This window comes from Oryx dammah, unplaced genomic scaffold, assembly GCF_014754425.2.
Source record: "Oryx dammah isolate SB20612 unplaced genomic scaffold, SCBI_Odam_1.1 HiC_scaffold_29, whole genome shotgun sequence".
NCBI classification, from domain to species: Eukaryota; Metazoa; Chordata; class Mammalia; order Artiodactyla; family Bovidae; genus Oryx; species Oryx dammah.
Window position 1 is genome coordinate 8,725,970 of NW_024070213.1, and position 17,671 is coordinate 8,743,640.

The following is a 17,671-nucleotide window of genomic DNA, read 5'->3' on the forward strand; positions in this document are numbered from 1 at the left end:
ACTGTGCCTTTCTAATGGGGGTTGCCAATGGTAGCATCCTACTCTCTGCCATAGTGACGGGTAGGTGACTTTCAAGCTGGGCCACTCAGTGTCACTCTCCTGGAATTTTCAAATTTGAATAAATGAAGAAGGAGACTTCTCAGGTGACACAGTCTGAGGTGTGAGTATGGAGCTGTCTGTGGCCTTGAAGAAGAAGACCTGTGAGAAGAGAAAAGCCATCACAGAGGGAGGCCGAGGTAGTTGGGTGAGGTGCTGGCAGTTTTCTAGTCTCTGCTTCCTTTGTATCTGTAGCCCAGCTGCAACCCCTGATTTTCCCACAAGCAGTTCAAATTGAGGTTCTGTCACTAATGACCAAAAGATTCCCAAAGAAATGGTATATAGCTTTGTTTTTGTTTTAACCTTCGCCTCAGCTAACAAGCTTTCCATCTTGATGTGTCTCATGTAGTATCTGGCTGTCGATCTGTGGCGTAGTTTAATTCCCTATTTCAGAGAATCTGTTTTCTCTCTCCTCCCCTCTCCTCTCTCTGTCTCTCTGTCTCCCTCTCCTTCTCTCCACCTCTTCAGTGCCCTTCACTATTCTCTCTTTTTCAAACACAAAGCAGTTGCTGCCTAACTATCTTCAGTACTATTCTGTTTTAGTTTGTTGTGGTTGTTTAGGTGCTAAATCGTGTCTGACTCTTTTGCGACCCCATGGACTTTAGCCCTCCAGGCTCCTCTGTCCATGGGATTTCCCAGGCAGGAATACTGGAGTGGGTGGCCATTTCCTTCTCCAGGGGATCTTCCCAACCCAGGGATCGAACCCATGACTCCTGCATTGGCAGGCAGATTCTTTACCACTGAGCCACCAGGGAAGCCCATTATATTTTAGTACTATGTATTCATCCTTTTCGGAAATGTATTGGTAAGAAGTAAGTAGATGCCATCTTATTACTATTGTTATTATTTACCTCATCATTGAAGCAGGTTTATTGGGTTCTTGAATCTTTTCACTTTCAACTCATACTTTAAAACATCCAGGTTCCTACTCTCCAGTATCTTGGAGATGATGGGAGGTGGCTAGGGCAGTGGGCATCCTTGAATGGGAAGCTCACTTCGGGATGATTTCTCCCCAATTTTCTGTGAAGTGTTGTGGCCTCACTGTCCTGATGCTGCAGACTGCTCCTCAGGAGGGAGGCCTGAGGCTGTGGGGAGAAGCCCTTCATCCTTGTGTTTGACATTCTGCTCAAGGTACCTGCTTCTCCCTTTGAACTATTGCAGCTGTCGTCAAAGCCACCCATCCATGCAGACTCCAAGTAGAATGTTCCACATCTGCCCCATAATTTGTAGTTCTAACCTTTTCCAATTAGGAAGGTTCTAAGAAATTATTTCAGGCCAAATAACTTTCTCAGGCAGCTAAGTTGTAAATTGCAACCAGTATTTTTCATCTGTCTGGCTCCATTTGCATTGCATCAAGAAGAAAATGGAGACTTTGGGGTAATTTTCTCCTTTATTGATTCATTCACTCAGTAAATATTCATTAAGTATTTACTATGGGCTTCCCTGATAGCTCAGTTGGTAACGAATCTGCCTGCAATGCAAAGACCTCAGTTCGATTTCTGGGTCGGGAAGATCTGTGGGAGGAAGGGTGAGGCTACCCACTGCGGTATTCTTTGGCGTCCCTTGTGGCTCAGCTGGTAAAGGATCCGCCTGTAATGTGGGAGACCTTGGTTCAATCCCTGGGTTGGAAAGATCCCCTGGAGAACGGAACAGCTACCCACTCCAGTATTCTGGCCTGGAGAATTCCATATAATGTATAGTCCATAGGGTCACAAAGAGTTGGACACGACTAAGGGACTTTCACTTTCACTTACTCTGTGCCAATCATTCTTCTAGACACTAAAGAGTCTCTGCCCTCATGGAGATTGTATTCTAGGTGAGAAACCAATAAACAAGTAAACAGACACCTATATAGTACAGTATTAGGTAGTGCTCAATGCCAATTTGAAAAATGAAATTAATAATGTAGTGCTTTCAAAAGAAAAATCCAACAGCGTATTTAAGATGAAAAATGTAATGCCAATGTATGATGTGATTTCATCATATGCTTATTACTTCTTAAAGTGTAAGAACAGGAGTATAGTCATTGACAATTCTAATGAAATTTGGATTTCCCTCTACATTTGCTAAAGGTTTTTACACTTTGCTTATTTTTTCTTAGAATAAAATTTTATGGTAGCCTTAATTAAAATTTTCTAAGCCAGTTAATGTATTTTTCAGGTTATTATATCCGGGAAAAGTCAAAACAAGTTATAACGTTGCTGATGGACGAACAGTTGCTGCATAGAGAGAGGGAAGTAGCGTGTCGGACTAGACGGCGTACCTCCTACTCTATGACATTTCCTAAAAGATTACCTGGTACGGGTAACTCACCAACAGCGTGTGCTTCTGCCCCTACACCAGAAATTCCTGTTTCAGAGAAGAAGAATAAGCTTCTTAAGGTTGCACGGCTACATAATAAAAGTGCGTATAATGGGCATTGGCCTAAAGTGCAATAGATATCATTTAAGAACAATTAAAAAGTAGAAAACATTGGGTTTTAGTACTGAAGTATTAATGCTATATTAGTAGTACTGTTACTACATTAGACAACATACTGTAGACAACGGTGATGAAGGATACTGTTCAGCAGATAATTTTATGACTGTTTCTGAATGCAGTTATCTGGGATGCAAATAAAATGTTTTTGAGCTTTAAAGGTATTAAACTAGTACTATCCTATTTGGCATCCTGATTGAGTTTTAAGATGTTAATCATAACTGGAGATGAAGGAGAACTGTGTTCAGAGACTAGGGTTCTGGGTGTGCACACATTTGCATTCTTTGATCCTCCAAATCAAGACATTGACATTAAAAAATGTGCCTCCAAATTCTGAGAATGCTCTAAAACTCTTCTAGGAAAGTTGCGTGTGTTATATAACCCTTTCCTTTACCTAAAACTTTAAATCTGGACCACTGAAAACTAGTTCTTCTTAGAAAAGAAGGCACTTATTTATAATGTTTTAATAGAGATCAGAAAGAAAAGGCAGTTATCTTTTCTACTGAATTTGCTGAAACATAAAGGGAAATCCCATGGACAGATGAGCCTGGCGGGCTATAGTCCACGTGGTCAAAAAGACTCGGACACAACTTAGCGATTAAACAACAACAAAGGAATGTCATTTTGCTCTAATTTCTCCAGTATAAACCCTGTTAATAAATTGTGTGTAAAGAATGGACCATTTGAAGAAGCAAAAACATCAGTGAAATGTGACTTGGATAACTGGCCCTTGAAAGCAGCTACGCTTTGTGCCATAGTGAGGGGCATAGGAGGAGTAACATATACATATGTTATGTTATGTATATATATGTGTGTTACATATGTTACATATATATGTTACATACATATAGGAGCACATAGTTGAAAGCATTTTCAAACGCCTGCCTCCCAGCTTTATCATGCAACCATATTAAGCAAGATATTGAAAGAGAGACATTCCAGGTGTCAGTTAAATATTGAAAATTTAAGATGTTAATATTAATGCCAATACAAAACAATCCTGCTAAAAATCGTTAAAGTATAATACTATTCTGACAAATCAAGAGTTCTCAAATGTTCACTCCATTTGTACTGGTGTGGACAGGGCAGTTGAAAGATAGTAAAAGAGGTGGGCATTATAATTATAATAGTTTTAATAAATACCAATGAAATACTTCTAAAAAGTAGTGGAACCTCTTTCTTTGGGGACCTGGTCCTTTGAAATAAATCTTGAAGGAGACACATTCTGAAATTTTCTCATAGAAGCCTTAAATTCAAACTGATACCTAAAATGAAGTAACAGAGTAAAATAACCAATTATGACTCACCTAGAGTTTCTGCATCCCTTTTGCTACTTCTCTATTACCATTTTTGTTCTTCCTTCTTCCATTTGCTTTCCTCTTCCTTTCTTTCATTATAAATATATTTATTAAATTTATAATTTGAAATTTGGATATCTAGCAGAACTTTGGAGCGATAGCAGTGAATAAAACAAAGCCCCTCTCATCATGTAGCAAATATTCTAGTGACAGAGATAAATATTAAACACACATAAGTAAAACAGATGTAAAATACTGTGTCAGATAGTGTCAAGTCCTATAAAGCAAAGGGAAGCAGTGACAGGGCAGAGAGGGACAAGAATGGCTTTATTTTAGGTCAGGTAGTGAGGGAGGTTGGAGAAGGCAATGGCACCCCACTCCAGTACTCTTGCCTGGAAAATCCCATGGACGGAGGAGCCTGGTAGGCTGTAGTCCATGGGGTCGCTAAGAGTTGGACATGACTGAGCGACGACTTCCCTTTCACTTTTCCCTTTCATGCATTGGAGAAGGAAATGGCATCCCACTCCAGTGTTCTTGCCTGGAGAATCCCAGGGACGGGGGAGCCTGGTGGGCTGCCGTCTATGGGGTCGCACAGAGTCGGACACAACTGAAGTGACTTAGCAGCAGCAGCAGTGAGGGAGGTTCTTTTGGAGGAGGCAGAGATTTAAACAGAGACTTGAATGAGGTGAGGGAACTGTCCAGGTGTATCTGGGATCTTTGGGCAGAGGAAGCAGTGGTGCAAATGCTCTGAGATGAGAGAAAGCTTGGCACCCTTCACCATCAAACTGCTGCAGAAGTAGCTCAACTCTGAGCCATTTTCGTGATTCATATAAGAAAATCTAGCTTATTGCCTTACAGTCACTGTTTTTTTTAAACCCAAAATGATATTTCCCAGCTTTATGATAGCTTATTATTCAACTAGACTGAGCTCTGAGTACCTTTTGACTATTTAAAAAAATCAATCTACCTGCAAATGAAGTAGTTTTGCTACAATTCATTTTTTTCATACTACAAACATGTATTGAGTGTCTGTGTACACTGTTGGCTAGGCCTGGTAAACAAATTGGGTGTATTTCTGCTCTCACAGAGGTTATATCCAGTGATGAACTTTCAGTCCATTTCAAAAAAAGATGTTCAAAAAGAGTTTTGGTGGATGACAACATCACTGAAGTGCATTTGTAGTGAAAATTTAAAGTAAATAATGAATTTTTACATATAAAAGCTGTAGTAAGTTTGTTAAAAAATCTGTTACATAATTTTAAAATTTCATTTATCATCACTGTGTATCATATGCATACAAAGGGGATATATAGAGGTGTGAGTTTGTGTTCAAAAAAGAGAAATTAGATTAAGTAAGCTTAGCAATACTAATCATATCCATGTAGGCATTTGAATCTGAAACTGTATTTTAAAAGAAGAAAAAAAACTGGTAATTCGGCTGGGCCTGGGGAAGATAAGAAAGTTTATTAGGAGGCATTATTAATGGGACAGGAAAAACAGCAAATGATAACTTGGAGATGTGTGGATCAGTTAAAATTAGGGGCACCCATGAGTGACAGTACTAGGGCCACAAAACTGGTAGTGGTGTAAACATAATAAGAACTTCTCTCTTCTGAAAATAATCCAGAACGAGGTATTCCAGGACCAGTATGGCTCTTCATGATGTCAGGACTCTTTCTGTCTTGTGGTTCCGCCAAACTCACCATGTAGCTTCCACTTTATGGTCCAAGATGGCTGCTTGCCTCCAGCCATTACATCTGCCTTCTGGCCAGTAGGAAGGAAGAAGGGTTGAAAATATGAATGCCCCTTCCCTTTAAGGACATTTATGGAAATTGCCTGTAAGGTTTTGGCTTATGTACTCTTATTGTTTAGCACTTGGTTACATAGACGCTCCTAGCTTCAAGAAAGGCTGAGAAATGTAGTCTTTATATAACAGCCATGTACCCAAATGAAAGAAAATCTATTGTTAAGGAAGAAGGAGAGAATAAATATAGGGGACAACAAATAGTCCCTACCATAGTGGGAAAGAATACAAGAAATGAATTAACCATGGTAATATATGGTTGTCAGATTAAATGGAATAGAAAATATAAATTTTAATATGTAGAAAAATGTGGGCAGATAGTTGAGAGTACTCCACACAGTTTATAAATACAGTTTATGAGCAGTATTTGGAAATTTCAGTTTGATACAACTAGCAACTAGGATCCATTGTAGGCCTTGGAGAACAGAAGGGATGTTCAGTTTAGTCACAGAACTCAGCTTTCTTATTACTGAAAACAGCTGTTGGTGGAAGATAATTCTTATTGCTTTGTGTAGAAATGAAGGAGCTACAAATTGGAGGGAAGCTTTCTAGGAGACAGTTGTTTCAGTCGAGGACCCACTCAAAGATTATTGAAATGAGGAAAAGGTAATGTTTAAAGACAGACTACAGAGAGGGAATGAATACATAGATGATATGTTGGAGAAGAAAGACAGAAATCGAAAATGACTCTAACATTCGCGTCAGAAAATGAAGGCAAGTTATAGTTTCATAAGGGTAAATTTCCATCAGAAGGAATTTAAAGATGCTTCTGAATTATTTAGTTATAATGAAATGTAAAATTGGATGCATTGCTAGAAATCTGATACCCTGGCTTTAGGATCCTGAGCTAAAACAGCTGTTCCTCACTTCTTTGTGGTGAATTAGCAAGGGAAAAAAGATACTTTAGAGAAGGTGTTATACACATATCGCTGCTTCTGCTCCGTTTTTCCTATTCCTGGATGTTTTCCTCATGTTTTAATTCGGGTGGATAGCTTGGGTGTTGTTTGTTTAGATGATTTTGTTGTTTGAAGGAAGAGATGAGCTGCAGGATAAGTGCTGCTTGATGGCAAGACAGAAAGCTATATAAAGCACAGTGATAACTCAGCTTTTCTGAGCTGTAAGCATCAGAGTTAGGGCCCTTCCTTAGAGGTAATATTTATAAAAACTATCACTGGAGACATTGCTTACAACTTAGACCAGCAAAGCATTACCTCTGTGGATCATCCAGTCTTCTATAAAGAGCTCTTTAGTGGTACTATTCTTTGCAATGGAACTTTACCTGTATCAGAGAAGGATTACTCTGGCCTGTGTTAAATGTAATAACATTTCACATCATGGAAATATTTCCCTAAAAATTGCATATGATTCCTGTTGAACCAAAAGTTAGAATTCAAAGCAGTTGTCATACTTTAATAAGCAAAAACACCCATGTTGGACTTCCCTGCTGTCACAGTGGATAGGAATCTGCCTGCCAATGCAAGGGACACATGTTCAATCCCTAGTTTGGGAAGATTCCACGTGTTGCAACTAAGCCTGTGTGCCACAACCACTGAGCCTGTGCTCTCGAGCCTGAGAACCACAAGTCCTGAGCTTGTACACCACAATTACTGAAGCCTGTGTGCCTAGACCCTATGCTCCACAGCAAGAGAAATCACTGCAGTGAGAAGCCCACGCACCACAACTAGAGAGTGGCCCCAACTGGCTGCAACTAGAGGAGCCCGTGCAAAGCAGTGGAGACCTGCCACAAAGATAGATAAACAGTACGTGAATCAAAAGCAAACAGGAAAACCAGCAGCATTTTCCCACAGTGAACTTTCTATTTATGGAGAGTTGATGCAGAGCCATACTTGGTGGCTTTATCACATAACAATCTCAATGGCAGAGTGTATGGTTCAAGTGTGATTGCTACTAAGACATTTACACTGATGAACGTTTAAGCAGTGATTTTTTTTTAATTTAAAAATAAATATACAAAAAAGAAACAGCAGCTTATACCTCTACCACCCTAAACCAACCACTATTAACATCTTAGAATATTTGCTTCTAGTCCTATTATTTTTCTTCTTTTGTTTCCGAAAAACCACCTTATTCTTGTAAAAAAAAAAAAAAGAAAAAAGAAAAATAGACCCATTGTAAAGAATTAATCACTTCCAATCCAATCACTCAGAAATAGCCATAATTAATATCAGATGAATGTAAATTCTAGGCATCTTGCTATCCATCCATCCATCCATACAAATACGTATGAAGATGAATAATTAGAGAGAAATTGCTTTTGTAAAAATGGAATTGTGCTAATGCTAAGTTTCACTGACAATATTTCAGGTCTACTTCTGGTAATAACACTTATGAGGAGCTCCAAGAAACTCATTTATTGAACAATATTTAAAGACTAGAAATGATATACTGAGATATTTCTGGACTCACCAGAGGTATGGGACGTCTCCAAGGATCTTCTAAAAATTTAAATTAATTAATAATGAAATATATATGTATATATTTTTATTGAAAGTCTAAAAAATGGTAAGTATCAGTTGTCTCCAAATTGCACAAATTTAGTGGAGGGTTTCTAAAGCCTGGTACTATTGACATTTTAAGCCAGATAACGCTTTGATGTGGGGACCGCCCTGTGCATGTAGGTTGTTGAGCCTTATCTCTGGCCTATACCCACTAGATGCTATTATCTCACACCCCTTCCTTTTGTGAGAACCAGAAATGTCTGCAGATGTGGTCAGATGTCTCTTGGGGACAAAAGTTGCCCCAAGTTGAGAATCACTGATTGACTACATTTAAAATCAAAGTCCCAAAAGGATTTGAAACATGGAGTTTGATTGGCTAATTCCAAAACTCATCTGAAAGGAGCAAAAGGTCAGGCATATCCAAAATGTTCCTGAAGAAGAATAAGATGGAGGGCTCGCCTTTCTAGATCACAAGAACAAAGAGCTCTGATCGTGGCAGTGTGGTAGTGATGCAGGGGTAGGTGCATGGCCAATGGAGCAAACGATAGAGCCCTGGAAACAAACCTGTACAGCTGCGTCATCTTAGTGTATGACAGAGGTGGTGTTTCACATTGGTGAGGGGAGGATGAACTGCTTAACAACACCAGGACATTCATTTATCCATGTTGGAAGAAGTGAAATTAGGTCTGTGTCTCATTGTGCACAAGAATGTGTGTGTGTGTGTGTGTGTGTGTGTGTGTGTGTTAGTCACTCAGTCCTGTCCGACTCTATGCAATCTCATGGACTGTAGCCCACCAGGCTCTTCTGTCCATGGGATTCTCCAGGCAAGAATACTGGAGTGGGTTGCCATTTCCTTCTCCAGGGGATCTTCCTGACCCAGGGATCGAACCCAGGTCTCCTGCATTGCAGGCAGACGTTTTAACCTCTGAGCCACCAGGGAAGCCAGCTTGGAATAGGGAAGGATTTCTTAAACCAAAAAAAGAGCAAACTATTAAATACTATTTTTAAAACTATTTGTAAATTTGACTACTGTGGTAGGCAGAATTCTGTGAATAGACCTCAATGACTCTTGCCTTTATTGAATCCCCTCTTTTGAATGTGAGAATAACCTGTGAATTATGATGAATTATCACTCCCATGATTACATTACATTATATGTCAAAAAAGGGAGTATTTAGATGGGCTTAATCTAATCACACAAACCCCTTATAAGCAGAATTTTCTCTAACTCAATGATCCCCCACCTTTTTGGCACCAGGCACCAGTTCTGTAGAAGGCAGTTTTCCATGGGGAGGGGATGGTTCAGGCAGTGATGAGAGTGATGGAGAGCAATGGAGAGTGGCAGCTGAAACTTCACTAGCTTACCTCCTGCTGTGCAGCCTGGTTCCTAACAGAGCAGGGCTTGGGGCACCCTGCTCTTGCTGGAGAAGGAAATGGCAACCTACTACAGTACTCTTGCCTGGAAAATCACATGGACAGAAGAGCCTGGTAGGTTACAGTCCATGGGATCGCAAAGAGTCGGACATGACTGAGCAACTTCACTTTCACTTTCTGGCTTGAAGATGTGCGCGCTCAGCCACTCAGTCGTGTCCGACTCTTTGTGACTCCCCTGGACTGTAGCCTGCAAGTCTCCTCTGTCCGTGATATTTCCCAGGCAAGAATACTGGAGTGGGTTGCCATTTCATACTCCAGTGGATCTTCCCTGTCCGGGGATTGAAGCTGCGTCTCCTGCACTGGCAGACAGATGCTTTACCACTGCGCCACATGGGAAGTTTGAAGATATAGTGATAAGCAGTGTAGGTGGCTTCTAGAAACTGTCCCTCTGAAGCATTTGTCCTGAGTAAATACAGTAGTAAAGTGAAATCACAGAGGTGGTGTCTGTAGTGGATGCTGTGGTGTTTCCCAGATTCCTGCTTCAAAATCAAGGCGCTTGTTCTGTCAGCTGCTGGGGGAGCTGGCGCCCAAGGGGTCTCGGCTGAATTCTCTTCAAACTCCCAACAACTGAAGAAAGCCTGTCTGCCTAAAGTTCTGCCCCATCCCTGAAAGAACCTGCTTTCAATGGCTTGTGGATATGGGCCAGCCACCTTGCTTCAAGGCAGGACAACTGTGAAGAGCTGTTCCAGCCCCGGAGCTCCCAGGAGGATTGGCCAAGACCTCTGTTGCACATGCATTGCAGTTCAGTTTCTCCCTTGGCCCAGGCCTGCCTCCCTCCCTACTCTAGATGTGGTTTCTGAGAGTGCTTCCTAACGAATCCCCCTCATACAAATGTGAGTCTCAAAGTCTTGTTTCCTGGGGAACCCAACCTACAGTAGTGACTTTGCTTCGAGACTTAGGATATAGGACAATGATATGTACATAAATGAGGAAAGAATTATAAAGCAAAATGTTAACAATTGGTGGCTCTGGATGAGAATTCTTTGTACTATTCTTGCATCTTTTCTATCAGTCTGCTCCATGATATTAAAATTGTTAAGGTTCCAAACTCGTGATACTCTTAATCACCATGAGGCTTTGAAACCTTATCAGTTCTTCATTTTCTATGATTGATGCACTTGTTCATTTTTAAAAGTTAAGTTAATTTGGGGGGGGGGCTTCCCTGGTGGTCCAATGGTTAAGAATCTGCCTTGCAAAGCAAAGGACAAAGGTTCAATCCCTGGTCCAGGAAGTTGCCACATGCCAAGGAGTAACAGCCCATGTGCCACAACTCCTGAGCCAGTGCTCTAGAGCCCACGAGCCACAACTGACTGAGCCTCCGCACTGCAGCTACTGAAGCCTTCACACCTACAGCCTGTGCTCTGCAACACGAGAAGCCCCTGCAATGAGAAGCCAGAGCGCTGCGTCACAGAGTAGCCCTCGAGCAACTCACCACAACTCGAGCAAGCCCATGAGCAGCAACGAAAACCCACCACAGCCCAAAATGCTGATAATAATTAAATACATATTTTTTAATGTTTGTTAGGTAAGTGAGTTAGTTTACTTCAATTACACCTAAAAGGACAGTATTAATACATAGCCAAAATGTCTGTTAGATGCGAAATAATACATAGAACAATTTGTGCACTCATGGAGCGTTTCAACTCCAAAATGCGCAGTGGTGTTGTTACTGTCTGATAGTTTGAACATCAGTTTGATATCTTATCTGAGAAGTATCACAAGCTTCACCAGTTCTGCTTTGTGGTATTATCTGAGTGATACAGGCTCAATGAGATCTGTAGCTTCTCCCTAGATTGTTTCTGCCAAGTAACTACAGCCTCGGTATCTAAGCACTCATCTTTGAATGACTCAATAGCATCACTTCCTGCAACATCTTCACTTTTTCCTTTGAGGTTTCTCATTCACATACTAGTCTTCCTTGGCTGTGACTTTACAGTCTCAGTTGATAAATAGCTTGTGATATACAAGGTACTTCATTTCCACTAAGGAGCTAAATGCATGTTGTGTGTTCTCCCCCTCTACTTGATTGTGAAAACCCAGAAAGCAATGTTGTGTAGTCACCTAATTTAATTAAACGCACTTCACTGGCAATGTTGCGTGCTGATACTAAAAAAAAAAAAAAAAAAATTCTAAATGGATTTCTGTAGACTCACTATATTCTGCCTGCCTTCTTGCCCCATAAGATTATTTAATATACATGCAAGAAGTACGTCAAGGCTGTATTTTGTCATGCTGCTTATTTAACTTATATGCAGAGTACATCATGTGAAATACTGGGCTGGAAGACGCACAAGCTGGAATCAAAATTGCCAGGAGAAAATACCAACAACCTCAGATATGCAAATGATATCACTCTAATGACAAACTGAAGAGGAACTAAAAAGCCTCTTGATGAAAGTGAAGGAGGAGAGTGAAAAAGCTAGCTTAAAACTCAACGTTCAAAAAACAAAGATCATAGCATATGATCTCATCACTTCATGGGAAATAGATGGGGAAAAAGTGGAAACAGTGACAGATTTTATTTTCTTGGGCTCCAAAATCACTGTGGACGGTGACTGCAGCCACAAAATTAAAAGACAGTTGCTCCTTGGAAGAAAATTTATGACAAACCTAGATAGCATATTAAAAAGCAGAGACATCCCTTTGCCGACAAAGTCTGTATAGTCAAAGCTATGGTTTTTAAAGTAGTCATGTACAGATGTGAGAGCTGGACCATAAAGAAGGCTGAGTGCCACCGAAGAATTGATGCTCTCAAATTGTGGTGATGGAGAAGACCCTTGAACTGCTTGCTAGGAGATCAAAGGAAATCAACCCTGAATATTCACTGGAAGGCCTGATGTTGAAGCTAAAGCTCCAATACTTTGGCCACGTGATACAAAGAACCAACTCATTGGAAAAGACCCTGATGCTGGGATAGATTGAGGGCAGGAGGAAAAGGGGGTGACATAGGATGAGACGGTTGGATGATATCACTGACTCAATGAACATGAGTTTGAGCAGACTCTGGGAGACAGTGAAGGACAGGGAAGCCTGGCACGCTGCAGTCCGTGGGATTGCAAAGAGTTGGTCACGACTGAGCAACTGAACTACAACAACTTCTGGGATGTCTAAAACTTAAATCCATATCATTTCAAGGATAATAAGTTGCTGAATGCTCAAAGACTGATAATGTAGATCTTCATTAAATCACTTGAAAGTACATAGATGATCTAAACCTCAAATTACTGCTGTTTGCCAGGATTAGCTGTAGAATCTCTAAGTCCAAAATAAGCTCATTTTAATTATTAATTTTTGGATAAAGTTATAAGAAAATGAAACGTTAGAGCTATAAATGCAAAATTTGTGTTCTTCAGCATCTTTGGCTTATACCATTCTTGCTCCTTTTGCCTGTGTAGTTCCTTCTGCTTGGAATCATTTCTCCTCTGTAGTTATCAGAATCCTAGCTGTCCTTCAAAGCCTTGTTCAAATTTTCCTTCCAGTGTGAGGTTCTTTCTGATTACTCTGGAGCACACTGATTATTTTTTTCCTTAGAGTATCTATTCATTGTTGTTGTTGTTCAGTCCCTAAGTCATGATTGACTCTTTGTGACCTCATGAACTGCAGCACGCCAGACTTCCCTGTCCTTCACTATCTCCCTGAGTTTGCTCAAAGTAATGTCCCCTGAGTCAGTGATGCCATCCAGCCATCTCGTCCTCTGTTGTTCCCTTCTCCTCTTGCCCTCAATCTTTCCCAGCATCAGGGTCTTTTCCAATGAAAGTTACTTTAAGAAAATTTGGCCTGTAATTGTTTTCCTCTAATTGTTTCCTATAAGTCTGTATTTTAGACTTACCTCACTAGTCAGTCTATAAACATTTTGAAGGCAAAAATCAGGCTATTTTTCTTGTATAACTCTTTAAAATGATTTTGAAAAATTATATATCCCCTTCAACATTTTTAATTGACATGTGAAATTTTGTCTTAAGTATAGTAAATGCAGAGGATATAATTAAAAATATTGACTTTACAGACAAGAAAAGAAAACAATCAGAAGTGTTTCATGAGTTTTTTTAAGAGCATCCAAAGGAATATAGATACTATTGTGATTGATATCTGTAATCGTTCATTTAAAAAAATGCATGGTCTTCTTTAATTGTTAGAAATTTTGTATCATTCTCTTTTCTCCTTGAAGTCATATTTCTGTTTCACATCTCACAGAATTTTTCCTAACAGAAAGTATGCTTATGCTTGAAAGTCTTCTCTACGTGAAATGTGTACATAAGTTGCAATTATTTTTCTAAATTGTCTGCAACCAGAGGCTTTAAGTGGAAAAATATTCCTTTAGATTGACCTATCGTTGTAATTATTTTTAGTACACAATCGATCACAACCACATAAGTGTATTATACATTTTTATAAATACTTATTAAACATAAAGAATAAAATTTTATTGGAAGGACATGTTTTTTATGAACTACATGAAACTGTTCATTTACCCACATGTGAATATTACTTATTGCTTGAAATAGACAAGGTTCAACATAAATTCTTTTTCTGTTTTACATTTTTATAGATGTAAATGCTGAGAAGACTTGTTCACATAAAATTGTCGGTGGGAATAGAAGGTGTTTTATTATAGCAGTGTCAACCAATTCTATGATTTCTTTCCAAGTAATATGCCCAGAATTATACAGTGATTTATTATAAAAATGTTTTCCATCACTTGTCAACTGTTAATGTGATTAGGTCTTTCTTCATTGTTGAAAGCAAAGGATTGGAAACAGCCTACTTAGGAAAAGACTTGTTAAACAGTCAGTGAGAGCAATTTATGTTCTCAATTTCTGGGAGTAATACCAAAAAACTTTTGCTAAAATGTATCAAATGGCTATTAATTATACTGATTTCACATTAAGTTAACCCAATATGCTCAGAATGTGTGGGAAAAATAAAAACACTAATTGCAGTGTACCTGTCAACACAAATGTTTTTGAGAAATGATTGTTTTTGTGTGTCATATGCTTTAAATGAATTTTGATCAAATCTTCAGAACTGCAGGTTTGTTTCATTCAATTACTGGAAAATATTTATCATATTTACCTAGTTTACAAAGTTGGTCCTCATTGTCAAAACAACCAGTCGAATCAGATTTAAACTTCCTTTCAGAAAAACATTTTACTTTATTTATTTAAATACACATGGAAACAGCCATCACTCTGGTTGTATTAACACTCTCAAAGCTAAGGCACAAAGGCTTGCCCCCAAGTGTTTTGCATTGGTGGAACTTCCCTTAGGGCTTCCCTCGTAGCTCAATCGGTAAAAATTCTGCCTGCAGTGCAGGAGATCCAGGTTTGATCCCTGGGTCGGGAAGATCCTCTGGAGAAGGAAATGGGAAGCCACCCCAGTATTCTTGCCTGGAGAATCCAGTGGACAGAAGAGCCTGGCAGGCTCCAGTCCGTGGGGTCATATGAGTCAGACACGGCTTAGTGACTAAACCACCACTACCACAAAAGCTTGCCCTAAGTGTGTGGTACTGGTGGAATAAGGTACTTATATCCCCGATGCTTTCCTTGCTCTTCTCTTCTGGGACTCTTCCCCAGGAGTGATGCATTCTTTGACAGTACCAGGGGGATGGGAAACACAAGGACACTGTCCTGCTTCTCCATATTGTGATATATCTGAGTACCACACATCCTGGTGTGGCCCAAAAGGCCTGTTACTTATGCCATGCTTTCTGAGAGAAAGAAATATGTGTAAGACGGGACAAACTTTGAAGCTGTACTTTGGGTTTTTCATGCCTTGAATAAAAGAAGCTTCCCCACACCAATCTTTTTTACGGTTTGGTGCCTCAGAGATTCTTAGATGGGTAAAGAAAATGTCTTTCTTTGTAAAGTGGGAGAAAATTGATTTTGAAAGGAGGAGGTAAAGAGCTAGCCAGCGGCTTCTACATAGTTGCATTCTCAGGCAGGTCAGTTTTTGGTAAGAATACATACGGAACTTGTGGATCTGGAAGGTACATCCTTAAAGCTGTCTATGCCCACCTCACCCTTGGGAAGTCTTTAAATACCCCCAGAAGTGTGTATACTACTTTGAAGATAGATTTCTTAGACTTTTTGTGGTGCCCAATAACATGCTGGAATATAGTTAATTCTAATACTTTCATTTACATAGTAATTAATATAGGAAGGAAAGTGATATTGACTACAAAAATCATTAAATTCAGCAAATATATGTAAACAAAAATAGCTTAGCTTCATTGGCATATTCTTTTTCTTTAAATTTTTCAAATCAAAAATTTGTTTAAAGTTTCTTTTTCTCAAAAAACCTATATATTTCTGATTATTTTTGCCTAGAACACATGAAATTCACACCACAATAATAAAGTTCTTTTAAGTATTAATTAAAATAATTATAGATGTCACTCCTGCTTTGCTAAACTTTCATTTGAGTAATTTTCACACTTTCAAACTCTATTTTCTATATTATACCTTATTTTTAAAAATATGATTCAAATAATAAAACCTTAAAATAGAATCATTGATGGGAGAAAGGGCTAGAATTGAAGTTGTATTTTTAAAATCTGTCCAAACTTGTCAGTTATGATAAAGGGATATATTAAATGATTAATATTCATTGGTTACCACTGGCACATAATGTTTGGTAGACAAAATGGATCATCAGAAGTGATTAACTGAAAAATTGTGAGCCAGTGTGAAAACATGACTACTTTTTTGTCAAAGTAAAAGCTTTATGTTGTTGACAGAAAACACTTCCAAGGCAGGACAGAAACAAGAGCAGTGTCAAGACATTGAGGTGCCCAGTGGAACTGGCCTGTCCCAGGAAACACTACCCGTGGAGATTAATGCTTGGAAATTGACAGAGGTGAGTCATCACAGTAGTTTCCTATTGCTGCTCTAACAAGTTCCCAGAAGCTTAGTGCCTTAAATCAACACAGAAGCAGCATTTGACAGTCCTGTAGGTTAGAAGTCGGACCCAGGGATCACTGGCCTAGAATCGAGGTGTCTACAGGGCTGCGTTTCTTTCTTGAGCCCTGAAGAGAAATTTTGTTTTCTCTCTTTTTCGAGCTTCAGGGAAGAGAAACTATCTTCTTTTAACTTTGCTTTTGATACCTTCTGTCATTCAAAATTTTATTAACAAAGTTTTCCTTTATACTTTGTGCCTTAAAAAATCTTAAGAAAAAATTTTTTATCCTAATATAAGAAAAAGTCTCTTATATTTTCTTCTAAATGTTCAAATATTTATGCCCTCTGTGAAAGTTGCTCAGTGGTGTCTGACTCTGTGACTCCCATGGACTACATAGTGCATGGAATTTTCTAGGCCAGAATACTGGAGTAGGTAGCCTTTCCCTTCCCCAGGGGGTCTTCCCAACCCAGGGATCGAACCCAGGTCTCCTGCCTTACAGGTGGATTCTTTACCAGCTGAGCCACAAGGGAAGCACTTTATGCCCTCTGGAATTTTACTATATAGTGTTAAGATAGAAGTCTTATTTTATTTGCAACCCCTGTGGGTAAGCAAGGGCTTCCCAGGTGGTTCTCTGGTAAAGAATCCGCCTGCCAATGCAGGAGACACAGGTTTGATCCCTGGATTGGGAAGATCCTCTGGAGGAGGAAGTGGCAACCCACTTCAGTATTTTTGCCTGGAAAACCCCATGGACAGAGGAGGTTGGCAGGCTACCGTCCATGGGGCTGCAGAGTCAGCCATGAGTAAGCGACAGAGCACACACTCATGGATAAGCAATATTTAATTTATCAAACAGTCCATCTTCCTCCATTCATGTAAACATTTTTTATTGTGAAATAAGCATAGACTTATAGGATGTTGCAGAAATAGTACAGAGGCCCAGGTACACTTCACCCAGCTTTCCAGCAACAGTTTTAAATTTTAGTGAAGTCCAGGTTATCAGTTTTTTACTTTACGGATCATGCTTTTGGTGTTGTATCTTAGAACTCTTTGTCTATCCCAAGACCATGTAGGTTTTCTCCTATGTTTTCTTCTAAAAACTTTATAGTTTCATGTTTTACATTTAGATCTCTGATCTATTTTGATTTAATTTTTATGTAAGGTGTGAAGTATAGGTGAGATTTTAAAAAAACAACACTTTTTTTCTC

At 39.4% G+C, this 17,671-nt stretch overlaps 1 protein-coding gene across 1 annotated transcript in view; it reads left to right on the plus strand.

The window, feature by feature from the left end:
• The window catches only part of ENTHD1 (ENTH domain containing 1), an 81,501-nt gene that overhangs the window by 13,888 nt on the left and 49,942 nt on the right, over positions 1-17,671 (plus strand). Inside the window, exons 2-3 of the mRNA XM_040233366.1 lie at positions 2,257-2,499; positions 16,306-16,424. Coding sequence (XP_040089300.1) covers positions 2,257-2,499; positions 16,306-16,424 — 362 coding nt within the window. The remainder of the gene's footprint in view (positions 1-2,256; positions 2,500-16,305; positions 16,425-17,671) is intronic.